Source organism: Trichosurus vulpecula, chromosome 5 (assembly GCF_011100635.1).
Source record: "Trichosurus vulpecula isolate mTriVul1 chromosome 5, mTriVul1.pri, whole genome shotgun sequence".
Lineage (NCBI taxonomy): Eukaryota > Metazoa > Chordata > Mammalia > Diprotodontia > Phalangeridae > Trichosurus > Trichosurus vulpecula.
In genome coordinates, this window is record NC_050577.1 from 230,585,179 (window position 1) to 230,612,150 (window position 26,972).

The 26,972-nt window shown below is 37.3% G+C and overlaps 1 protein-coding gene across 1 annotated transcript in view; it reads right to left on the reverse strand.

Moving 5' to 3' along the window:
• LRRIQ1 (leucine rich repeats and IQ motif containing 1) overlaps window positions 1-26,972 on the reverse strand; it is a 253,197-nt gene that overhangs the window by 20,983 nt on the left and 205,242 nt on the right. The window contains exons 24-25 of the mRNA XM_036760717.1: window positions 19,122-19,257; window positions 17,197-17,260 (exon numbers count right to left, since the gene is read on the reverse strand). Of these exons, the coding sequence (XP_036616612.1) occupies window positions 17,197-17,260; window positions 19,122-19,257 (200 nt within the window). The remainder of the gene's footprint in view (window positions 1-17,196; window positions 17,261-19,121; window positions 19,258-26,972) is intronic.

Genomic DNA, 26,972 nt, shown 5'->3' on the forward strand with positions numbered 1-26,972 from the left:
AAAGACTTTTCATGAATGTGGGCAGATAATGGAAAAACCTGGAGCCATGATGGTATTACAGAAAGACAGAAAGAGTCTTTATGCTGAACATTTCGATCATGGCCTGAGTTCAGTAGCTCCCTAAAGAAAGGATCAAAAGAGAGGAGCCCTGGGAGCCAGGGACAGTAATTCTAAAACCTTTCAGTATCCCTCTGAGATGGAAGAAGAGGGTTTGTTGATGCAATAGACTAGGATATTTTCCCTCTGTGATCACCTAGGGGCCTAAGATTCAATTTCCTTTAGCCTACCCTATTTACTTCACACTGGAATCCACTTCTTTTAAAATGCACTCCAAACACTAGCATCTTATCTATATTTATATCTATGTCTGTCTCTCTATCTATCTATCTATCTAGTCTTTCCTGATCCCCACAAAAGCTAATGCCTTCCTTTCGTATCTTGTATCTAAACACATTATCTCTATTTTGTATTAACTATGTATGTTCTTATATCTGGATAGAATGTAAGCTCCGTGAAAGCAGTGCTTGCTTTCACTTTCATCATTGTATTCCTAGTTCCAGAATAACAAAATGCTGGATTGATTGATCTCCAGATACTGCCATTGTCCTCTGTCACTTACATGTCCATGTTGACCAATTTGCCCCAAGGATGTTAGTTCATCTAGGTTATGTGACTTGAATTTGAGGGCAGCTAGGTGCTTTCTTCCTGTTTTCCTTCTGACCTTAGGAAATGCTTCCTTGTTGGCCAGTTTTGTTCCATTATTTCCCTTGCACTGATCACTTTCCATGGCAGAGAACACAAGTGTACTATGAGCTGAATTAGCACAGACCTCAAAGTCTATGATTGTGTCAGTTAAGGGCCCTTTCCACAAACACAAATCATAGCCCTCTGTGACTTGGCAGGCAGGCTTCAATCTGGTACGGACAAACCATCCACCAGTCTAGAGCTGAGCTTACAACAAGCTTTGAACACAGCAGGAGCTAAATGAATGCTTAATTGAATTAAATCAGAAAATTCTTGCATACAACAAAATCTCAAAAATGTGGTATTCCATTTTCCTGCTTCAAGGAGATGACTAAAGTGGAAGGATTATAATCATAGCAACTGCCTCCCAGGGCTATTGTGAGGATCAAATGAAATAATATTTGCAAGTCACTTAACACAGTGCCTGGTACATAGTAGGCACCTAATAAATGCAAGTTTCCTTCCTACCTATCTATAGTAAGGAAGGATGTCTCCTCTTTAGGCTTATAAGAGGGGTATGCCAAAAATACCTTGCCCTTTACACAAGGGTGACCAGGAGCGGCTAGAAACTATATTGGCAATTCATAGTATGTCCCTTATTTTCAAATAAATTACAAATAATCTTTCCATACATAGTCCCCTTATTACCGTTAGGCTGAAACTATCATCAGTGTCTCCCTACTCCAGTGTTAAAATGGTAATTTAAAGGGCCATTTTAAGGGGAGGGGAGAAGGAATCAGAAAAAAAAAAAAAAACAAGTGAAATCAAAACAAACAAACAAACAAAAAACCTTGGGGCTTCTAAAGAGCTTGAAGGTTCATAGTGAAGGAAAGGGAAACCAGAACTAAACAAAAGACAACCAACGTTGCACAGTTAGGGACACAACCGTGCATGGGATTCAGGGAAAACAAACCTAAAGAGCAAGACCAAGACTGGAGGTTCCTGTGCAGGAAAGCTCTTCATAGGATCATAGATTTTGAGCTAAAAGGGACCTTTTTCATCAGATCCATTGCTTCCCCCCTCCCCATTTTACAGATATGCAACTAAGGCCAAGGGAAGTCAAATGACTTGCCAAGGTCTCAGGGCTACTAAGTGTTTGAGGTAGGATTTATATCCAGGTCTTCTTAACTCCAAGTCCAGCACTCTATCTCCTATACCATGCTGTCTCTCAAAATATAGAGACTCCATCTCACCATCATGACCAGGATGGGATAAATAGACTATTCACAGGCAATGAATGTGGGCAGAGAATGGCAAAACCTGGAGCCATGATGGTATTACAATACTACTCACTCTTACAACTTACTACTAATCAGTGTGGGAGTTTTGACCTGCTCCATTTCTGATCTGGTTCACCCCTCCTTAGGTAACCTCCTCCTCCATTTCCCCAAGCTTCCCATCTCAGTGCTCAACTTAGTCGATAAATCAATGAGCATTTATTATGTATCTACTATGATATATACTACTACTATGTATCTACCATCTACTAAGCACTGGAAATTCAAAGAGAAGCAAAAGATAGTCACTGCCTTGAAGAAGCTGATACCCAACCGCCATAGCTCACTGCAGTCCAGAACTCCTACTCCAGTCTTAGCTTCCCAAGTAGCTAGGACTATAAGCCACCATGCCCCAATCAACAAGCACTTGTCAAGCGCCTACTATGTATCAGTCACGATGTTAGGGACTGTGACTATAATGGCATAAGTGAAACAGTCTGTGTTCTCAAGAAGTTTATTGAGGAACAACTTGTATACATACAAGAATATATTAAGTATATACAAAATGGAGTATGTGGGAGGTGAGTACTTGACCAATGATTTTATCAGTTGACCAATGTAGGTCAGCATTGTAGTGCATAAGAGTGCTGGATTTGGATTCAGGAAGACCCGAGTTCAAATCCAAGAGTCAGATACTTATTAGCTGTACAGCCTTGAACAAGTCACTTATCCTCCCTCCCTCAGTTTCCTCAACTGTAAAATGGGGACAATAATAACACATCAAGATTGATATGAGCATCAGATGAGATAACACCTACAAAATATTCTGCAAACCTTAAAGCACGCTCAGCAGCTCTCATGGATTTAATTACCATCTCTATGTTGATGATTTTCATATCTACCTATCCTGCCCCAATCTTTCTGCTGACCTTCAATCTTGAATATCCAACTGCTTTTCAGACCTCTTGAACTGGTTATCCCATAGACATCTTAAACTTGATATGTGCAAAACAGAACTCACTATCTTTCTCTCCAGGCACTCCCTGCCTCCTACCTTCCCTATTACTATGGAGAGCAATACCATTTTTCCCAATCCCTCAGGCTCACAATGTGGAAGTCACCCTAGACGTCTCACTATCTCTCATCCCCACATATCCAAGTTGTTGCCAAGACCTGTCGATTTTACCTTTGCAACGTCTCTTAATTATTCCCCTTCTCTGACACTGCCACCACCTTGGTACAGGCCCTCTTCACCTCACATCTTAATTATTGCAATAGCCTGCTGATGGGTCTGCCTGCCTCAAGTCTCTCCCCACTTCAGTCCATTCTCCATTCAGCCACTAAAATGATTTTCCTAAAATGCTGGTCAAATCATGCCACCTTCCCTACTCAATAAACTCCAGTGGCTTCCTGTTGCTTCCAAGAGCAAATACAAAATGTTCCAGTAGACATTCAAAGTCCTCTCCTACCTTTCCAAGTCTTCTTATATTTAATGCCCTGACAGGTACTCTTCAGTCCAGCGACACTGGCCTCCTGGCTGTTCCTTAACAAGATGCTCATCTCTCGGCTCCAGGCATTCTCTCTGGCTGTCTCTCTAGCCTGGAATGCTCTCCCTCCTCCACTCTGACTACTGACCTGCCTTGTCTTCCTTTAAGTCCCAACTAAAATCTTTCTACAGGAAGTTTTCTCTTAACTCTATTGCCTTTCCTCTGTCAATTATTTCCTCTTCATCTGTTATATAGCTTGCTTTGTTCCTACTTATCTGCTTCTCTTCATTAGATCATGAACTTTTTGAGGACAGGGACTGGTTTTTTGCATCCCCAGCATTTATCACAGCATCCGGAACATAGTAGGTACTCCATAAATGTTTACTGATGACTGGATTATTAGTTACCAAGAGAACTGAGAAATTGAACAACTTGCCCAAGGGTCACACTGCATGTGTTAGCTGCAGGATGTGAAACCAAGACTTCTGGGCATCAAGGCCAGCTCTCTATTTTCTACTACTTCTACATAATATATATGTGTGTAATACGTATACACATATATAAAACCTGTGTGTGTGTAACATAGCCATATACATATACACACCTACATAATTATATACATGTATGTAAGTATATGATGATATTATATACATATATCTGTAGAAGAAATGTGATAGCATATGGTGATTTTTGAAGGAAAGAAGATATCCTTGTAACTGCATTGATTTGGAAAGGCCTCATGTGGGAGGTGTTATTTGAGGTGAGCTTTAAAGAAAACTAAGGATTCTAAGAAATGGTGGTAAGAAGGGAGTGCATCTCAGGTATGAGAGTCAGCCTGTGCAAAGTCACAGAGTAAGGAGAGCAGACATTTAGAGTGGAAAGGGACCGGAGACCCTTTCTGGTCATTACTCTCATTTTCTAAATGAGGAAGGTGAGATCCGAGGAGATGATTTAGTGATCTAAATGGTCAGCATGGTCAGCAGGTAAGTAAATATCAGAGGTAAGATTTGAAAACAGTTCCTCTTACTCCATAGTCGGTGTTCTTTCCATTATACTACGATGTCTCCTGGGTAGAATGTTGTATGTGAGAAAGGTGGCCAGTTTGACTTAACCGTAAAGTGCATGAAGGAAAATAATGTATAATTATAAGGTGAAAAACCTAGGTCAGAACGAGATTATGAAAGGTTTTAAATGGCAAACACAGAAGTCTGGATTTGATCAAAGAAGTAATAGAGAGCTACAGGAGTATATTGAGCAAGGGAGTGATACGGTCAGGTCTGTGCTTTAAGAAAGTTGCCTTTGTGGTGGTGGTGTCAAGGGTAGACTGATCCTTGAGTCAGAAGGGAAAAACAAAATTTGATTCAGTAATACAGTCATCTAGAGTCAAACAATGGCATAGGATGATTCTCAGATGCCAATTTGAGAGACCAAAGATAGAAGGTATTCAAATAGTAAGCAGGGATGGTACCAATTTTTTAAAAAAATAACCCAAACCTAAATTCAGGGTTCAAAACCAGCATAATAGCTAGCACTCGAGTTCCACAAAAAATTCCCTCAGCTTTCTGTATTTATCTTTCTTCCCTAGGTGTGTGTATGTTTCTATGCTTGGTTCAGTTGGCCCTGACCTTCAGCTCCTTTTTAAATGGCTGTAGCTGGACAGCTCCAACGAAAATAGCTGTCTTTAAGCAACAGCAGAGAGAACCTGTTAAAAGTTGGGAAAGTTTAGGGTAGAAAGACTTTTAAAGCTGTGCTTTCTAAAGAGTGGCTTCCCATCACGTTCTCCCTACCTGGAATTTTTTTAACCATTTTACTCCTTGAAATTCTATTAATTTGAGATTCATTAGAGTTAACAAACCTCTCTTAAAATACATATACATTTAGGAGAGTTCAGGGGCCATCACTTATTTAAAGGTTGTTTTTTGTCCTTTGTTCTGGAAAAGGACCATGACATCAGGGAGGTGATACCATGACTTGCAAGTGAATTGGATTTAAGTGAGGGAGGGCTGTGCAGAGTCACTAGCCTCACCTTCTCTTCTGGAGCCATCTGGATCGAGTGGCAAGATACAGATCAGGATAACTGGAGATGGCCCAGGAAGCAGTGGGAGACCTTGGCCTTTTTAAACCAAGGTTTTTCAGAGATCTCACTTGGACTGAGGCAACACCCATTTAACTAGGGCCCTGCAAACCCTTGGCTTACTTCTTAAATAGTCCTAATCACTTATTTAAACCAGACTGTGAATAACCCACATATATCTGATACTTTATAGTTTACAACAAGCCTTCCTTCCAACAACTGCCTGAGACAATATTATTATCTACATTGTACAAATGAATAAACAGAATCTCAATGAAGTCAAGACACATCTATCAAGAGTAAAAACCAGGATTAAATACAGATCTCAGGACACATGTGTGTTCAGGGCTCTTTTCACTACATGAGGCTGTTCTTTCAATCAATTTAATCAGATAATAAATTCCACCTCACACTAACTTGGATTGACAATGCTGATGGAATGGAAGTGTAGGTTGGGGAGAATTTTTTCTGTAGATAATCTCAGACATTGCTGGGAGTATAAGCTTCATGATGACATAGCATCATGGACTTGGGCCCACAGGGAACCTCAGAAGCTAGCTAGTCCAGCCCCTTAATTTTACAGATGAGAAACTTAGACCCAGAGACTTTGATACCAGTCTTGCTCCAGGTCATTGTTTCTCCCAGCTAGAATGTGTTATATCACTCAGTTCTCACTTCCATGTCAGCCCTTTAGATGCTGGCATTCCTGGGAAAATCTGGTTCCTGATTCTGGTTTCTTCCTCTCTTAGGATGTAACTTGGACCCAGGCTTCACTTTTTTCCCTAGGAGGTGTTTCCCCTAAGGCTTCATGACTGCCTTAATTACCAGATTATATTGGGATCGGGGAGTGGATATAGGAATTCAAAGACAGGGTTCCTAAAGACAAAGCATCAATTTCAAAATTTTGTCCAGGGCCTGTCCTTCATTCCACAAAAATATTTTATGCAGGACAGGGGAGGATAATCTCTTCTCTTTTTCCTTTCTTTATTCAGTTTCTTGTCCAAGAAATCTCATTAATAGGATTAATAATAGAGTTTAGCTATATATTCACTGCTCAAGTTATTTTTTTTGTGGAGTTGTCTTTTAGGTTGACTCCATGGGAAAATTAATTCTGACTCCCAAACAACTAATCAGGAATTGAACTTTTGGAATAGCAAATAATGGAATTGGCAGAGTTGGTCCCAAAGTTGGTCCCTAAAGGAAACAAGAAATATCATTTGATATGGATAGTTGTTCATACTGTCTTGCAGTGCTCAGAACGAATATAAAGAAATACACTACAAGGAAAATAAATGCAGTTTGTTAATTAACATCTTCTTTAGGGGATGAAGAAGTAGAGAAATTCCAAGAAGGGTTTTATAATGTTCCCTAAATTAAGTCAACATGTACTTTGACACAGGGGAAGTGAGTGACAGATATGTTGAACAGGATTCCCAGGCTCAAGGCCAGGGAATTTTGAAAAAGACCAAAGGCTAGACTGTTCAAAAAATGTCATATCTATAAGGTTAGGGGCATTTTTTCCTAAAAGAATTAAAACATGCTAAGAACCAAAGGCACAAGAAAACAGTGAAATGGACATGAGGCATCAAAGCTTTGAAGTCAGAGGACTTGGATTCAAATTTAACCTTTCTCATTACCTGTATGAACCTGGGCAAATCTCTTAATGTCTCTGGACCTCACTTTCCTCATTAATAGGTAGAGGGGCTGGGGGCTGGTCTTCCTTCCTAGCCCAGTTGATATAATCACAGAAAGTGACTTAGACAACAGAAATATTAATTAATATATTAGTATGTTAAATGAAGTACAAAAATGTATATGCCCTCCTATTCATTTATAAGTTATGAACTTTTCCTGATTGAATTAGAAGGGTAACCTGCCATTGGCTATTCAAATATTGCTCATACCCTTAATGGCCTTAAAAAAGCCAAGTTTGCCAGTAATGGTGAGAGTTGACATAGTCCAGGCAGTAAACAGCTTTGTGGAATGTGACTCCTGTGTTTCTAACAAAGGGCAGCAGCAGGGAAGGGATTCTTTCTCCTGTTTCCTCCCATTGTATGTGGCATCTTGTAGCAGAGCTATCCACCTAGAAGGAGACAACAAATTCAGCCAAGAGACAGAAAGAGTGAAGAGACAGTTGGCGGCTGGCAGGAAGCAGGTTTGAGGAACATGGAGCCTTGTCACAGAGAAGAGAGCCAACAATGGATTCTGGGAAGAATTAGCCAGAGCAGTTGGGAGTTAAGCTGTGGAAAGAAGCAAGCCCAGATGAGGGATCTGTGTCCAGAGGAAAGCAATGTGAGAACACCAAGGGAAGAGAAAGGATACTGGGGCACCGCACCACTGGAGGCACAAATTGCCTTTGTCCATGTGGCCCTCCCTACCGGAGTGTTCTGAGTTTGTTCATAATCTTCACACTGAAAATATGTTATTTGGGGGACAGTAAACCCCAGGTTCATGGGAGGAAGACTGTATAGCTACTATTCTCATTGTTCCATTTTAGAAAATAGCTTTACTTATAGCTAATTGTGCTTACTATTAAACATAGGTGTACCAGTAGGGGCTCATTAGCTATAGTTTTTATGAGTGTGGAGCCACAGACAAACTCTAATCCTGAGACAGTGGCCGTGTTCTAGGAACCCAAAAGAAAACTGGGAATGTGAACTGGGGGAGGGATCCCCCAAAGAAGTGCTACATCATAGAGGCTTTACCTTTGATGTGTTTTGGTACCTTATATATTTGCAGAGAGCCAACCTTCAATATGCCTGTGCAAATTTGAGTGTATGTGAAGACATTAAATGAGGAGATAGCTTCAGGATCTCAATTTCCTTTCAAACTCTAAATCCAAGAGTTCCTATGAACTGACTTGTTATTAGCATTTACTAGTGAAGACAACAAATACTTCTTCAGTGATTCCTTTATTCAAGGCACTGTTTTGACATAGGCTGAGGAGGCCAAGATATACCACTTGAGGTCTTGACTATATTCTCAGAGGATCATCATGGACACAAAAAAGCAATATATAGGAAAGAGTAGAGCCAAGATGGTGTAATTGAAAGAAGTACAACTGATTCCTCCCCTACCCCATTTCCTTGACAAATACCTAGAAAATCACTCGACCAAGTCCTAATTAAGAAATCTAAGGGAAAAAAATCACGGTGAGTCATTTTCCAACCAGGCTGGCTGTAGTAGCAATCTAGATGATACAAGATCAGCCCAGACATTCTCACTATAATTTTGAAGTGTATAGCCCTAACATAAAGTCTAAAGTCAGGAAGTAGGCTGGAAGACTGAGCAAATAAACAAAAAAGAATCACAAAATAAATAGCTATTATGGTGACAAGCACAGTCAAGACACAAACCTAGGAGAATGACTCTGGAACAAGTAAAACAAAGCCTCAACCAAAAATACAGCTTGGTACAGGTTCAATCAGAATTCCTGAAAGAGATAAAGAGTTTAAAGATTTTTTTTTCAATAAACATGGTAGAGGAAAAAATGAAAAAAAAATAAGATCTCTGAAAGAAAGAACTGGAAAAAGAATGAACAGATCTTTATAAGAGGTAACAAAACAACAAAACAAAACAAAATAAAAAAATCTTGACCAAGCAACAAACTCTCTGAAAATCAGAATGGATCAAAGAGTAATAAAGACTCCATTGGACAATAAGAAATATTAAAGCAAAGTCAAAAGACTAAAATATAGAAGGAAACAAGAATATTGAATAGCAAAAACAAGTGACATTGAAAACAGATCAAGGGGAGATAACTAACTGAAAGTCATAACCAAAACAAAAAACCCAAAAACAAAAAAAGACATCATCTTATTTCAAGAAATTTTAAAATTACCCAGATCTTTTAGAAGCAGAGAGTAAAGGGGAAATAGAAAGGAAAGATTGTTGATTTCCTGAAATCTCTAAAATGAAAACTCCAAGAAAATCCCAGGAAAAATCCTGAACATCTAAATCAAAAATACTGCAGGAAGCCAGAAAAAATCAAGTCCCTAGAAGTCATAATCACGGTTACACATGATGTAGCAGCCATCACTCTAAAGGAGCAGAAAGCTTGGAATACTATATTCCAGTGGGCAAAACATCTAGCCTTGTCCCCAAGAATAACTTACCCAGTAAAACTAAGTATAATTCTGTAGGGGCAAGAAAGTGAATGGATTTTTAATGAAATAGAGGGTATCTTCCAAACATTCCTGATGAAAACACAAGAACTGCTTGAAAATTTTTCAATGCAAACACAGAAATGAAGAAAAATATAAAAAAGGTAATAATGAGCAAACAATCATAAAGGACTAAACAAGGAAAAACTGTTTATACTATAATATGGGCAGTTGATGCATGTATCCTTGCCAAACCCCCTCATCATCACTAGTCAGAGAGAGAATCTATTTAGACATGGGGTCTGAGAGTAGTTCTGTTAGTTTTGATGATCTCAAAAGAACAATAGAATGGGAAGAGAGGAAGAGGAATACAGGGGGTGGGGAAAAAGGAGAGGAAAGGTGGGGAAATTTTCTCACACAATTAGAGTACGGAAATAGAAATCTATACACACAAGGAAAAAGGGATGAGGGGAGTGGTTGATACTTGAACTTCACTCACAAGAACTCACAAGAAAAGGAAGGAACGATATCTAAACAAAACGAACTCTAAGGATCTACAAAAGTATTTTATAGCAGCTTTCTTTTGGTGGCATAGAATTGGCAACAATGGGAGTGCCCATCAATTGAGGATTGGCTGAACAAGTTATTACATATACATATGATGCAATACTCATTCTGTAAGAAATAATGAAAGAGATGGTTTAAAAAAACAACCTAGGAAGACACACAAACTGATGCAGAGTGAAGTAATCAGACCCCGGAGAACAATTTGTACAATAAAAACAATATTATAAAGAAAAAAATTTTGAAAGACTTAGAAACTCTGATCAATGCAATGACAAACCACAATTCCAGAAGGTTCAAGATCAAACATACTACCCATTATTTTCTAATAGAAAGGTGATGAAATCAGAGCACAGACTGAGGGATGTCATTTTTTTCCCTTTGGATGTGGGTCAATGGTGGGAATTTATTTTGATTGACTATACAGGTTTATACCAGGGTTCCCCCCTTCTTTCTCAAGTCAGGGGAAGGTAGAGGTGTTGTTCAGTAGTTTCAGTTGCGTTTGCCTCTTTGTGACCCTATTTGAGGTCTTTTTGGCGAAGGTACTGCAGTGGTTTCCCATTTCTTTCTCCAGCTGATAGGAACTGAGGCAAATAGGGTTAAGTGACTAGCCCAGGATCACACAGCTAGTAAGTATCTCAGGCCAGATTTGAATTCAGGAAGATGAGTTTTCCTGACTTCAGGTCCAGTACTCTATCCACTGTACCACCTAGAAGCCGTGCACCACCTAGCCGCCCCAGGTAGAGGTGGGAGGAAGCAAAAGCAGGCATTTGCTTATTAAAAACAAATTTAATTTAAAAAGCAACAACAAAAACAACAGAAAGGGGAAGTGAGGAACACAGACTATCACAGCTGAGTCATTCCTAGCTTCTTGGAAGCTAACCTTGCTGTTCAGTTCTGTACTCTCCCAGCAGCACCATAAAGTCTTACAAAAGATGGGCTGGTTTTACAAGTATTCCCTTGTTCAACACTACCTTGAATATCTGCCTCTTCCTAGGCACAGGTGCAAGTAGTGCCTCAGATATTTATCTCAAGCACATCTCAGTTGTGTTTCTTTACCCTCCACATCCACTGCCTTCAGGACTTTTAAAGGCACTCCACCATTTCTTCCTTCAAGGAAGGATGCTGTGATCTCTCCATGTGTCATTGATGAACATAGGGCAGGAATGTCCTCAACCAATTCCCCAGCTTGATCCACCGGACCACACCCTCAATGCCTTCCTCCAGAATTTACAATCTGTAAACTTGGTTGTAGTATAAAGAATACTGGAAAAATCCTATGTGTCAAATTGAGGAATAGCTGAATAAATTGTGGTATATAGATGTAATGGAATATTTTTATGCCATAAGAATGGACAAATATAAAAGAACACAAAGACAGAAGGATATTTGAAATAATATAGCATAAACAAAACAGAACCAAAAGAACAATATATGCATTGATTAAAATTATTCAAATAATATCAAAATTAAAAGAAAAAATTGAACAAAATACATAGAAAAAATAGGAGATACAAATAAAATGTGATATTAAAGCTGATATGAACATTTGAAAAAACAATAATGGAAGTTTGTTCTCACAGTCTATTTTGTTAGGTATTTAATGACTTGTATTGATGAATTTAGACTATAAAAATATCTAGCCCCCAAGCCTCCCAAATGTCTCACAAATATAAGTGACCAAAACCATATTATATTCCTATCAACAGAGTACCCACATGTTAGGATTGTTTTTTAATTTTGATTTTGATTTTCAAAAAGCTGAGCAATTGACTTTTTGTCCTATGAAGTTTTCCTTTATGATTTTTTTGAAATATAGCTCTGAAAAAAACAGGCTTTTAAAAAAGTCCATTATGTTTCAAATGGAGATATTTGACTATGCCTTTAAATCCAAATCATTCTGGCTTTCATTGAATTGCCAATAATAGCCCCAGCCCAAGCTTCTGTGGTTCGTTATTTAGATCTTGATGGTTTAGAATGAGTGTAAATAGCAATTGTTTTCTGTGCTCTGGCCAGAAACTCTGAGGGTCTTCCCCTCCCAGATGCATAATTTTATGATGATAAGTGAGGCCATCTTTGGTCTCAATTCTTAGCAATCCTTATTCATTGAATGGGCATAGCTTCAGACAGACTGAGACCTGGGAAAGACCTAAATTTAGAAAGGTCAAAGTCATACACTGCATCCAAGGCTGTCACTAGTCTTCGTGTCTTTTGTCTTGCCATTGGATTTTGATGACTCTGGAGAAGATGAGGCTAATGACTCTTTAATAAGCTCTGCCTCACTTAAATCCAATTCGTGCCATCACCCTCCAGATGCCATTGGCTCTCTTCAGGAAGGAAGGATGAACAACAACAACAGTAATGGACTGTATTTTTTTTCAAAGAAAGTCAAAGGATTTGGGTTCAAATTCTGACTATTTCATTTAGCCACAACTGTTGGTGTTACTTTGAACAAGACACTTACCATCTCTAGGGTTTGGTTTCTTGGAATGGAATGTGCCAAGCAATGTGCTAAGCACTGTGGATACAAATAGGAAACAGACACATTCCCTGTTCTCAAGGAATGCACATTCTAATTGGAAGATACAACACATAAAGGATGGTGGGTATAAGGGCTATGTCCACTAGACATAGGGACTTGGGCCTCAGCATCCAGCTAGCAGTGGGAATCTTCCACCTGGGAGAAATGGGGCAATTAGCCAGTAACTTTCATTTGGGGGAGGGAGAAGACTAGCGTTCACAGCAGCAGGTGTTGTTGGTCTGTCTTCTTGTTGCCCACTATTAAGTTGGGGGGAGGTAAGGGAAGTCCTGGCATGAGGATTATGGAGTGGCTTGTCCGAATCCTCAGTACAGCAACAAGTGTGCTGGAGTAGGAGAAGTGAAGTTACCTTCATTTAGAAACTGAATGAAAGCCTTGCACAAGATGGTCTCTAGCAATCCTGACAGCTTTAAATCTATGATCCTATTGTCTCTTCTATCTCATTATCTTCCTGGTATTCAAATGGAGCTTTTCTTGTTATTATGGAAAATAGGAAAGAGATGTGGAATTCCATACGTTATCAGATTCAAACACTAGCTGATGGTAAATACCACCAAGGAATGCTCATAGAGGGCCTAGGAAGGACTTGTTTGCTGGCAAGTACTGGTGACCTAGCCGGGCCAGGTGTGTCCCAGTTCCAGCATAGAAGCATACACTCTTCACTAGTCCCTCTATCATTAGGTATCTTTGCTGTGTGGTCAAAAGTACCAGCTGTAAGTGCCACTTTTAAAGACAAGTTCTATATTTCTAGAGTATCTACTAGGCAGAGGAATGGAGTGCATCATCCATAAATAGCCTGAGTATGAAGTGCAACGTGCTGCTGTAGGCAAATTAGGCTACAGGCAAAGCCAATCTGGCAACACATATGTGGAGCAGCAGTGTAAGAACTTTTTTTTTGTTTCTTGGTTAACACTTTCCACTTAACTATAAGCCAGTGGTAGGAGGTATAGGTGAAATTCTAGCCTCTTGGGGATGAATTTCAAGGATTTAAACTTAAGACCATAAGCTATGATGCCTATCTGACATTATCTGAAACAGAAGCACATGTAGTTTAAATGCTGTTGTTTTAAATTACCATAATGTTTGAGATGCAACAAACAGACATAAATTCAGATAGCATATTCATGAGAAATAATCTGAAGTCATGATGTTGGTCACGTAATCTAAGGGTGGCAGCTAATCTATCACAAACTCTACCTTTTCTCAGCCAAAGACTGCAGGGGAACAAACAAGGACATACTATTTTTGGTGTTCTGGCATCTATTACAGCTTTTCTCATAAGGTCTTATGTCCAAGGCTCTATATAGTCAAATCATGAGGAGGGATGATGGATTATTTTTTTCATCTGTTTGGCCCCAAGATGCCTGATAGCATGGCATTATGACCTACCCAACATGAACTCTTCTTGGAATTGCAAGATTTCACCTTTCTCCAGCGTAAATACGATAGCACTGAGTTGACCTGACCTTCCAAAATGGATGAACTCATCAATGTACATACTTTATATTTCCCTCTTCCCCACACTGTGGGAGCCCAGTTTCTTCTAGGAGGCAAATTCTTAACTTTAGTATAAGAATTTCCCAGAAAGAAAAATGAAAGAACCAAAGAACATAACCACCAGCATGCCTCAATCAAAAGTAGTCCCTCCTACTTTCCAAATGAAAAATGTCTACTCATAATTAAAAATGCAAAAGGGCAAGACTGAGCCATATAGACCAATCCATACCACTTGAGAAAAGGCAACATATCTCCTTCTGTCCTAATAAAATGGACAAGGAAACTACAGGGGGCCTCAGCAGAAAGATAGATACTGCTCCTTCTAAGTCAGATCACTCTTTACACTTGGATAACTGACTCCTAGGTGACTTCTACAAGATCCTACATTATTAGTTATGATTTTAGGATAACATTTGACTCAGTAGTGCAGCCTAGAAGGCTCTCCTTAGAAAAGAAGATGGAGGTCATGCAGATAAGGATATTATAAAAAAATCCCATGATATGCAATAACTGGGATACTTTTGTTTAAACACTGGTGGAGTAATGGCACCATTAAATACTTAAATGGCACCATTAAATACATTAAATACTGTGCCAAATTGCACAATTAAGTACTTCGGTGGTTTGTCATTTCCTTGTACCACTCAGATCTCAATTTCTTCTCTGGGTTTTATCATCTGTGACAACAAAAAAAATACCTCCTTAGGGGTCAACCTTCTGGGGATGGAACTCATAGGAGGTGCTAAATGCCAACATTTATTTTCAGCAAATGTGTGTATCAATTGCCATGAAGAATCGGTTACTCTGATGGAAGACAATAAGGGTGGCAGTGGCTTTGAGAACTTTCTAAATAATGGGGATTCACGGAAAGTAAGAAGGCCAGGGGTAGCAATACATGCCAACAGACTGAAACAGGTGGACATGGCCTTTTTACTTACCCAGTATTAAAGCCTTGATTCCTGAACCCTGGACCTTGCCTACTAGCAATCTTAGACTTGATCTTGGTTCCAAAGGCAGCCATATGCTATCAAATTCAAACACTGTGAGATGGTGAATACCATCTAGGAAGGTCCTAGGAAGGACATTTGTTGTTGGTCAGTGCTTGGTATAGTGGATAGAATGATGGACCTGGAGTCAGGAAGACCTAAGTACAAATCCAGCCTCAGATGCTTAATAGCTGTGTGACCTTGGCCAAGTCTCTTAGCTTCTCTCAGTCTTTGTTTCATCATCTATAAGATAGAGATAATAATAGCACCTGCCTCCTCTCAAGGTAGTTGTGGGGATCAACTAATATTTATAAATGTCTTTGAAAACCCTAAAGTGCCATCTAAATGCTAACCATTACTGTGGTTTTGCACAAGGCTTCTTTCTACTTTGGATACCTCCTCTGACTCTAGAATTCCTGTCCCCAACATTAGCTTCTTTCTCAGACACTGCCACTGACTTGGGTCTGTTCAGTTCCCAGACACTCATCCTGCAGCCACAAGTTTCTGCTTGCTCATTCTATGACTTTGCCTACCCCATCTTCTCTCCAGCTGCCTCCTCCTCACCCATGGCAGAACACCCCAGCTAAAACTTCTCCTCTGTCCCCTAAAGTGTGAAGCATTGAACGATACTTACAAAACAAAGGAGGCTGCAGCTGCAAACACAACTACAGTCTCTGCCATGTCTGGGGACCATAGCGTGCTCACTGTTACTGAGGAAAATGGCACTAAGTTCCAAACAAACAAACAAACAAAAAAAGATAAACAAACAAAAGCTTTCTTATTGATTATAAAGTTTTCCAAGGGCCTTTATTTACTAATGACATCATCATGATTAAACTAGGCTTCAGTACACTACATAGCTTCCTCAGTGATATGTATAGGGATGTGAAAGAGACTGACCTAATTATCCATACTAAAAAATAAAGTGGGTGAAAAGCACAGTGTCCAATTATGACATACAGTTAGATGGGAAGATCCATTGGATTATTCCATTAATTTGTGTATGTTGAACAAATGTTGCAGATGACTAAAGAGTTGGGCCCAGAACTAAGTTATGGGAAGATCAGATTAGATTACATTAGGAAACCAAATGGCTCTACCTTTAATGATTTTAAATTGATTACTCAGACAAAAATTCATTTCTTCAATACTAAAATTCTCCAAGTGATACTGTGAATCTTGGATAATAATATTAAAGGCACAAAACAGAAACATCCTAAAGAGCATAGGAAAGACACATGGTAGATATGAGCAGCCTACAGAATGTTATTAACAATGACTTTAGTACAAGAAATGTCATTTAAACACACAATCCATTAGACTGGATCCTCACCCCCATTTTTGGCAGGTACTTCCGTATATGAATTGAAATCGTGAAAGAATGTTCAAATTGTCAAGGAAAAAATCAAGAAGAAAATTCAACAAAATTTCAAAAATTGCCATGGAACAAAAAAAATTTAAAAATATACATTGTATATGAAATTCTGAGATATTAAATTCCAACCCTTTTTTAGCACTTTCATAATCTATGTGATGAGGAAGAGTGTTATTTCTTAGGATACATCAATTTTAGGCTATAATAGAGATTAAAAGTATCACTGTCATGAAATTTAATTAACTAGATTTTATTTTTGTTAACTATGTAATGTGTTCACTCAAAAAATGAAAGAAATAATTTATTTAACCACAGTTTATTCTAAATTGATTGAATCCCAATTTTAAGCAATACAGTGATCCCCTATCAGAAAATAATGCAAATAATACATGACTTTAGTCAAAAATACATTATGTTAATAATGTATTAATAAAAATACATTAAATTCAAAGTTTTTAAAGTATTTCAATATGTCATGTTGATATTGCTCAGAAGTAGTTACAGTTGTGACATTTTTGTAGTTTAAACAAATTATAGACATATTTTAAATGACAGTTATTGAGTATTGGCGTCTGCAACATTTTACTGTAACTTTAAACACATTTCTTACCACAAGTTGAACTCGCCCACCATTAAGTACATCTGGATCTAACACAGGCAAGAAGTGAGTCTGGCTGTACAGTGACAAAAGCAGAAAATACTTTATGTTTTAAATGTAGCAGATTACATAATAGAATTTCATATTTTTAAATTTTGTAGAATTATTTTGATCAAAGAATTGAAAATTTCGTTAAGCTACATTTTGGCAGAAACAAAACACACAATTTTAAGATATCAGTTTTTATGAACAGCTTTTCCTTGAATGTACCATGGCATTTAAAAAATCTAAATAAAACTTTTAATCTCCCAAACAAAAATCTGAAGAGACAATCAAAAAATAAAAACTGATAATTCTTACATGATATAGAAATTTAATACATTTAATTCATCTAACTTACTTTGCTTTATTTATCTTTAGAAAAAAGTTTCTCAGTTTGAAACATCTGTAGGAAATTTCATGCATTCTCCTAATACATATAGTGAACTTTGGTTCTAAAATTTGGAAAAATCTCTAAAATATAGAAATGGCATAGTCTCAACACTTACCTTTCATTATTTTTTTTCCTTCCAAGACCACTAGCTAGACCTTTGTAGCAAATAAGAAAATCTATGAAAACCTACTTCTTATATTTTCTTTAAAAAAATCATGAATAAGAAAAATTTATTCAGCTTTGACATTCAAAAGTCTTCCTGAATTATCTTGAATTGTCTATGTCATATTACATATAGCTTTACAAATTTTTGTACTAGATTTTTATATTAGGTAATGTAGAGAACTATCTACTGTATGTGTACATTATTGATGCTATTCATATAGTATATGTAAGATGTAGTATTATCCAGCATGAAAATAAAATAAAACAGACATGATAATTACACAGAATCCTTAGTGAAATAATAATGAGTCTTAGAAATTATACTAATGTCAAGAACTTGTCCCTACTTCTTTGGTTCAAAATAAAATATGGTAATACTAATTCAGAATATAAAATGCTGATGCAATCTGACTCTTTCATTCTTCCAAGCACATGATTTCCATTTTCTTTAAACAGGAATTACATGGAGAGAATTGACCACATATGAGTAGAATCAATTAATATACATTATTTAGAGAAGTTACATTTTTGCATATTCTGATTCTCTTGCTGTTAAATTATAGGCTTTCGCATTCATTCAATTTCTTTTATAATCAACAATGACAAGAAATGCAGGCCTAATATTTCAAAACCAGCTTCTGTATTTGGATACATGGCTGGTTTACAGCTGCAACATCTGTCTGTACATAGAATAATAGGATCATAGGGTTTCAAGAGGTAAAGGACATTAGAGATCACCTAGTTCCGCCTTCTCACTCAAGAGTCGTAGAAACTTAGAGAGGTTCTGTGACTCTTACAAAGTCACATAGGTAGTCAGTGGGAACATTAGTATTTGAACCTTTAAAAATTCAGAGTTCTTTTCACTACAAAGTGTAGTCTGCATGTTAAAAAAATTCTGAAAATTTTTGTGGAATGCTTTTCTTCAATTGTCTTAAATGATAGTTTAATGGACACATGGATACCCACCTTTTCCTTTTCTTTCCTTTTCTTCTCTTCTTTTTTTGCCTCTTTTGACACATTATAGTGTAGATAAACTAAAGTACAACCTATGGCATAGATGGTCATTTTTGTCTTAGTGTAAGGATATATGTTGCATTTTTCAAGCATGATTGCTTATGTGGTTTATCTATTGGCCTTCCATTATGAAAGAAACTTAGTTCTTCATGATCATTTAAAGGTTATTAAATCAATTCTGTATGGGGGTCTTTGAATAACCTAACCATGTGGTACACTGGCCTTTGGCTATAAAGCCATGTTTGTTTTAGCACAATTAACCAAGGTTTCACATTTCATGATGTATTTACAAGACAAAAATCTAATTGAAAGGAAATGACCTCACCATTTCACATTTCTAGGGCAGGTTGTTTCATAACTCCCAACTTGAGTATGGAGCCATTGGTAGGTCAGCTCTTTGCTACGCTCAATTTTTTCATTGGAAATAGTAACATCTGCATTGGAAAGTTCTTCTTCATCAACTGGGGAAGAAATAAATAAATAACATATCTGAGAAAATACCAAAGAAAAAGGTTAAGAACTCTGTTTTTTTTCTGAAGCAGAGAAGATTTGAACTTCCACTACTTTTTTTTTTAAAAACTACTCCTGACCCTACCTTTTTTGATAAAAAAGGACAAGACACAAGTGAAATGCTTTTTCCCTAAGAGAGTATACTCTTTGGTAATGTGAGAGTGATTCTTCCAGAGCTCAACAATTCTCAACAGGGTGCTTATTCTCTGAAATTCCTGTTTGAGCCCTGTTCTAAGGTTAACCTATAATTATTATCTCATTACATTGGACTCATTCAAAAAAAATTAGAAATAGTATTACAACATTTGAAACAGAATCGGAATTTTACAGAAAGGGAAAAATGTTTCCACGGGATAATCTAAAATCTCATTCCAGGATAGTGTAGAATATTTTGCTACTAAAAAGATAAATTTACTCAAGATATTATATACATGTGCAGATACATGGTAGCTTAAAATGCTTTATTTATTTTCACAGAAGCAATTTCATGTCAGCTGTATTTCATGCTATTTTTCTTAAAATTACAGTCATTTATATTATTGATCTTTTGTTTCAATGGAGTCATTTTCCATATACAAATCATTCTGTTTGCAACCTTCAAGCTATTTAATCAATAGAGTAACTATTACCTTGGAAAGGAGGGGATTCTGTATGTTCTTCCCCACTAGCCAAATAATCTAATTGCTCTCCCTGGGTGAGATGGAAAGAAAGAAGAAGAAAATTCTCCCTCTCTCTTTTGCTGTTCATATTTCTTGATGCCTCTTTATCTTCTTTAAACTTGGCTACTACTCATTTCCTACTCTGCTGAGTCTAAAGTATGACGTATAATATCATATTACTAAACAATGTCTTTATTCTCCCCTTATACTTTTACTCTAAATTGAGTGTCATAAGGGAGACAAAAGGAATTATGTAAACATATAAAATCTTTGAATTATCTTTAAGATTCTCACTTCCATTGACTTACAAACAGGTTGGCCTGAAGTTATATTCAATTAGTGACAAAGTCAACTGAAATATATATCTTTTAAGAGCTCTCCTTGTCTTCCATTTCTACCATTCTAGACAAATGTCTCTCACAGTAAGAATGCTTCCATCCCATGTGGTGTGGTGTCAGTAAAAACACATTTAGGGTCTCTGTGGGAGAGTGAGTCATTTGAGTCACTGAAGGAGGATTGAATTTTCTAGACACACCCTTGGATTGTTGCTTTAGGGTGCTGTGTGTGCAATTTGGGTTAATTCTGGAAAGTTATGTAACCTGGCAGCCAGGATTCTTTTTTTCTAGCTAATTATCCGTAATGGAGATCTGGGATAAACCTATGATTCCATCTCTTTCTATAAAAATAAACTCATTATTAAAATGTAAATAGAAAGATTAGCCAAATTTATTACCAAAGAAAGTTATATGAAAGGAGTTAACATTTGAAGGCATTTTTTTAAAAGCAACTATAAGTGCACTTATGTGCCCGGATGTTCCTTACACTATTTAATTTACCAATTATTGTTCCTATTTGAGTCTCCCTTGGGTGTCATTTAGAGACCTTGGATTATAACTTCCAGGCATTGTACATTCACTCCAGGTATCAGTCTATGTGGTAAGAAGGATGGTTCCAAGTGTCTAAGATACTTTTAAGGAATTTGACTCTTAGAGACTTGGAAACATTCTCCCAAGGCTTGTGGCACCTTTGCTGCTGCTTGAGGTAGTATATTGAGGCCAATGTTCCAGTTCACCTCCTAAAACACTCTAGTTTGTTGCTCTGAAGGACAGATTGCTTTACTCTTATAGAAATCTTTCTACTTAGATGCATGAGATTGATTGATATGTTTAAACATCCTAAGAAGCCATGGTTGCTGTTCAAATAAGAAAATGTAGGAGTTGGGAGGCAGGAAATAGATCAATTGAATGGAAGCATTTTTTTCCTATCAAAATGCCAGCAGTATAATATGTAAATTGAAGAAATACATGTGTAATTGAAGTTTCAGAACATGTTCAAAATGAAAGTACCCACCTAGGAGATACCACAGATCCGTATCTGGGAAGATACCTGGTGAATGCATGGACATTCAATGTTGGCCAACCATATGGTTGAGACCAGCCTCTTTTCTCTGACTGCATAGCCAGAACTGGTTGCATCTTTAAAATTACTTGAGTGAGATAATCTCTTTTCTCTTTTTATAATTTAGCATGTTTAACTAACTGACATTCTTTGCTGTTCTGTTAATCTCTTTGCTGTTTAATTTGTTTTTTAATCTCTTCTTTAAAAAAAGGAAATATTTTTTTTTACTTTATCCATATAGTGGGAAAATGCAACTGTAATTTTCTTCAGTATTAAAAAGTAAACAAAATAACTAAAGACAGTACTCACAGCAGGCACTGGCATGGACACCATACAAAAAAGGAAGGAAGGAGTCTGAGGACCACTTTCTCTTTCCCCTAGGCCAGTTGGCCCCAACAAAAGGGCTGGGGGTTTTGGTCTTGTTTCATTTGTCCTTTTTAGTTCTAGATGCAGGGATTGGAATCCTGGACCCAGAAGCTTTAACCTTGAGAACCTTGGAGCCCTGGGATTCCAGGACAAATGTTACAGCCAGCCCAACAAGGAAACAAACCCTGAGAAAGTAGGATTTAAGGATGTAAACTGCGGGGAGGAGGAACTTTGGACTTGAAACTTGGTGGGACTAATGCTATATAAGAAAGAACTGAGCTAAGTTATGAACCTAATCTCTCTCTCCTCCCCAGAAACTGAGGAGATATAAGGGAGACTATGCTCTGGAGGTGTTGGAGGCAAAAATTTGTACACGTGTTCTGGCTATACCTTTGATGAAATGTTCCTTTGAAAAGGCTTATCTATTAAGTGGTTAAATGGAACTGGGGTGTTTGGACTTCTAAAATTGAGGGAACAATCACTGTTCCACATGAATAGAGTAGTAAAATAAAGAAATATACAAAAATCCAAATTCTTATATTTAAATTTAAATACACCTAACCCACATTCCTGTGACAAGAAAAATATTCACAAAACTTTGTTTACAATAAAAACTCATTGAAGGAAAACACTCTCTTCTCTCTGTCTCTCTGTCTCTGTCTCCTTTTCTCTCTGAGTCTCTGTCTCTGTCTCTATGTCTCTTTCTCTCTCTCTCTTACACACACACACACACACACACACACACACACACACACACACAAACACACATACACACATGCACATATTCCTTAAATGGTTTATTCATAGACTGACTGCATTCACAAAGCATGGGAGATTTGACATGTTCTTTTTCTAACCTGAGCTGGTTTGCCCCTTCTTAGGTATATTTATGACTCCCTAACTCTAGGGAGCTTACCATATTGCTGTTAAACTTTGAGTTGCAGTACTTAATCAGCATAATTCAGTGCAACTCAGAACTCCCGAGCTGAAGAGATCTATCAGCCTCACACCTCCCATTCCTTAGGATTACAGGCATAAGCCACCATGCCTAGCTATCTAAAAACTCTCAAAGGTGTGGATGATAACTTTATATGATAAATTTCTATATATAGTTTCTTTTTTATTTTCCTTATTATCATGAGCTTGAAAAAAATCAAGAAACATCAACATTTCTCTATAAAAAAAAATAAAAGAGGACTGGACATGAGGCTATGAATCTCCTCTACATACAGATTAGCATATAATACATACACACATATATACACATATACACAAACGTATACACATGCATATACCTAAATACCTAAGTGTGTATATATGTATATATATATGTGTATTTGATATATATGTAATATGTAATATTTATTTCAAATTTACATAATTTCAACACCTACCTGCTTGTCTGTGTTCCCTTCTACTTTTCAAATGATTCAATGATGACCTTTCTTTTCCTGTTTCACAAAGCATCCCTTTTCATTCTCCTTTCCCTTTGCTCTTAATACTTCCCACACCCTCAAAAATACCTCCTTCCTCTTATAGCTAACAAAAACAGTCAAACAAAAAAAAATGCATACTGGCAATGCATATCTCATTCTGTAACTCTAGTTATCACCTCTTTACTAAGAGGTAGGAAGTAAGCTTCAAATTTATCAGATCTATGGATAAGGGAAGATTTAATCACCGAACAAGAGCTAGAGAGAATCACAGGAGGTAAAATGGATCATTTTGATAAAATGAAATTAAAGTTTTAGCACAAACCAAATCAATGTAGCCAAAATTAGAAGTAAAGCAGGAAACTGGGGGAAATTTTTTGTACAGCAAGTTTCTCTGATAAAGGCCTCTTTTCTAAAATATATAAGGAATTGAGGCATTCCCCAATTGATGCACAGTCAAAGGATATGAACAAGAATTTTCAGAAGAAGAAATGAAAGTTATCAATAGGCACATTTTGCTAAGACATCATACCTATTAGATTCCCTAATATGACAGAAATGGAAAATGACAAAAGCTGCAAGGGACATGGAAAAAATAGGTACACTAAAGCATTTCTGGTAAAGCCTTGAACTGGCCCAACCATTCTGGAGAACAATTTGGAATTGTGCCCAAAGGGCTATAAACTATGCATACCCTTTGACCCTACATCACTGAGCCAAACAATCTTAAGTTCCAAAGCTCCTTCCATTACAATGGGCTAATCCAGTGGAAGATGCTGGGTATGAAGCCAGCCACTGGTGGCAAGAACCTTGTGGTGGTGCTGAAACTAAGGGCGGGAAAGAGGAATCTTTCCACCTCCTCTATGAGGACCACCATCAAGAAAAATGGTCATGCCACACTCAACAACAGTCATCACATCATCCAAAAGAGTAAATAATGTAAAGCTCATTTGGGATTTAGTGGAGGAAGAGAAAAAGATAGAATTGAAGCTTGGGGAGAGAGAGAGTAGTGGGGGAGGGGGCTGTAGGCAGGAAGTACTTGTGTGTGTGGTGTTAGGAAAGGGCTGTTACTGTGTATGAGGTAGGGTAGGGGGGAGAGAACAACCAAAAGGATCCACCGCTGTTTTTCCAGAACTTTCTATCCCAGCTGGGTTTCCCCAAAGTTCTATTACATGGGGAGAGCTAGGGCCTAATGGGAAGTGAAATGGCCATTGCCAGAATGTAGTTTTAGAAGAAGTCTGAGTGGAGTGGTGAGAAGCAACCAGGTGGTGGTGGATGGGTGTGGAGTGTGGCTATGGAGTGAGGCCTTTAGGCAGGAGAGGGATAGGCAATGGTTAGGAGACTACTTCACACAATGGTCCAACACTGGGTGTTTTGGAGAATGTCCAAATGATCTCCATATGGTTACCCTTCACTGGGCCAGGTGGAACCAGAAGCCCACGGTGGTAAAGAAATGAACCCACTCACCTAAAAGTGACACTCCTACCTTTGGTTAATAAAGTCAGACTTTCCCCACTAAAAATCTTTTTGGGTTTATACCCCAAAGAAAAAGGGAAAAGACTTATGTGTAATATCTATGTGTATATCTATCTACACACATATGAACATATATATATATATATATATACATACATACATATATAAGGGAGGGAGGGTGGAAGGGAGGGAGGGAGGAGGGAGGGGGAGAGAGAGACAGAGAGAGAGAGAGAGAGAGAGAGAGAGAGAAAGGGAGGGAGGGAGGGAGAGAGAATGACTCTTGTGGTGGTAAAGAACAAGAAATTGAAGAGATATCCATCTACTGCAGAACGGCTGAACAAGTTGTAGTATATGATTGTGATGGAATACTATTGTGCCACAAGAAATGATGATAAGAATGGTTTCAGGAAAATCTGGGAAGACATATGAATTGTTGCAAAGTGGAGGGAGCAGAACCAGGAGAACACTGCACATAGTAATAGCAATATTGTAATAATGATCAATTATGAATGATTTAGCTGCTTTGATCAATACAATAATCCATAGGGGCAGATAGGTGGCACAGTGAATAGAGCACCAGCCCTGGAGTCAGGAGGACCTGAGTTCAAATCTGACCTCAGACACTTGACACATGTACTAGCTGTGTGACCTTGGGTAAGTCATTTAACCCCAACTGCCCTGCCAAAAACCAAAAAAAAAATAAAAAATACAATGATCCATGAGATTTCCAAAGGACTTACAATAAAAATTCTATTCACTTCCAGAGAGAGAACTGGTGAACCCTGAGTGCAGAATGAAGCCTATTTTTTTCACTTAATTTTTCTTGTCTTTTTTTTTCAACATGGCTAATATGGAAACGTTTTCATAAGTATAATTTTACTTGGATAATGGGTATCATATTGCTTGTCTTCTCAGTGGGTGGGGGAGAGATTGGGGGGAGAGAGAGAAAACTGAGGACTCAAAATCTAAAAAAAATGTTAAAAAAATCAGTCCTATGAAGTCATGTTGGTCACTGCATTTATCAGAGTTAAGTCTTTCAAAATTGTTTTCTTTTGTGATCTTCTAGTCATTGTATACATTGTTCTACTGCTTTCTGCATCAGTTCATACAAGATTTCTAACTATATATGTATATATGTATGTGTGTATATGTACATGCACATACATACACATATATGTATGTTATATACATATGTGTGTGTATATATATATATTATGTATATATATTTATATATATAATGTGTGTGTGTATATATATATATATATATATATATATATATATATATATAAAATGTATATATATATATATATTTAGCTGTTCCCAACTTGATTGGCACTACGTCCAGTTCTTTGCTACAACAAAAAGAGCTACTATCAATATCTTTGTACCTACAGGTGTTTTCTTTCTTTGATCTCTTCATGGCATACATCTAGAACTGGCATTACTGGTCAAAAGATATGTACTGTTTAATGACTTTTTGGGTACAACTCCAAATTGTTCTCTAGAATGGTTGGAGTATACAACTTCACCAACAGGGTATTAAAGTACTTACACAATCCCTCCAAAAAACGTAACTTTCATTTTTTTATCAGCATTGCCAGTCTGATTGGTGTGAAATGGTACTTAAAAGTTGTTTTAATTTGCATTTTTCTAATTATTAGTGAGTTTGACCATTTTACCATGTGGTTATAGGGTTATATATAGATTGACTTTTTTATCTTTTGAGAAAATTAATGGTTATATCCTTTAACCATTAAAAGGAAATGGCTCTTTTTTATATTTGTTTGTATCAATTCCCTATATTTCTTGGATATCAGAGCTTAAACAGAGAAATTAGATGCAAAGAATTTTTTTCCGGTTAACTATTTCTCTTTACATTTTAACTATATTGGTTTTCTTCATGAAAAAAAAGCTTTTAAATTTTATCTAATAAAAACTGTCCATTTATTCCCTGTGATCCTCTGTATCCATTTTTTTTCAAGTACTCTTCCTTTTTACATATCTGTGAAAGTGGGCAACATTCTGTCCTCTAATTTGTTTCTCTAATTTGTTTATGATAAGACCTTTTATATCTAGGTCATATTTCCATTCAGTGATTATTGTGGTATATGGTGTGAGTTGTTCACCTAAACCTATTTTCTGCTAAAATGCAGGTTTCCTAGCAGTTTTTTCTTAAATGATGTCTTCTTACAGTATAAAGTTTGTAATATTTTTGTTTATCAAATACTATGCTATTATATTCATTTACTTCTGGGTGTTATCTGCTCCACTGATCCACATTTCTATCTTTTAGCTAGTACCAGATTATTTTGATGAGGAGGAGGTTCTCGTATG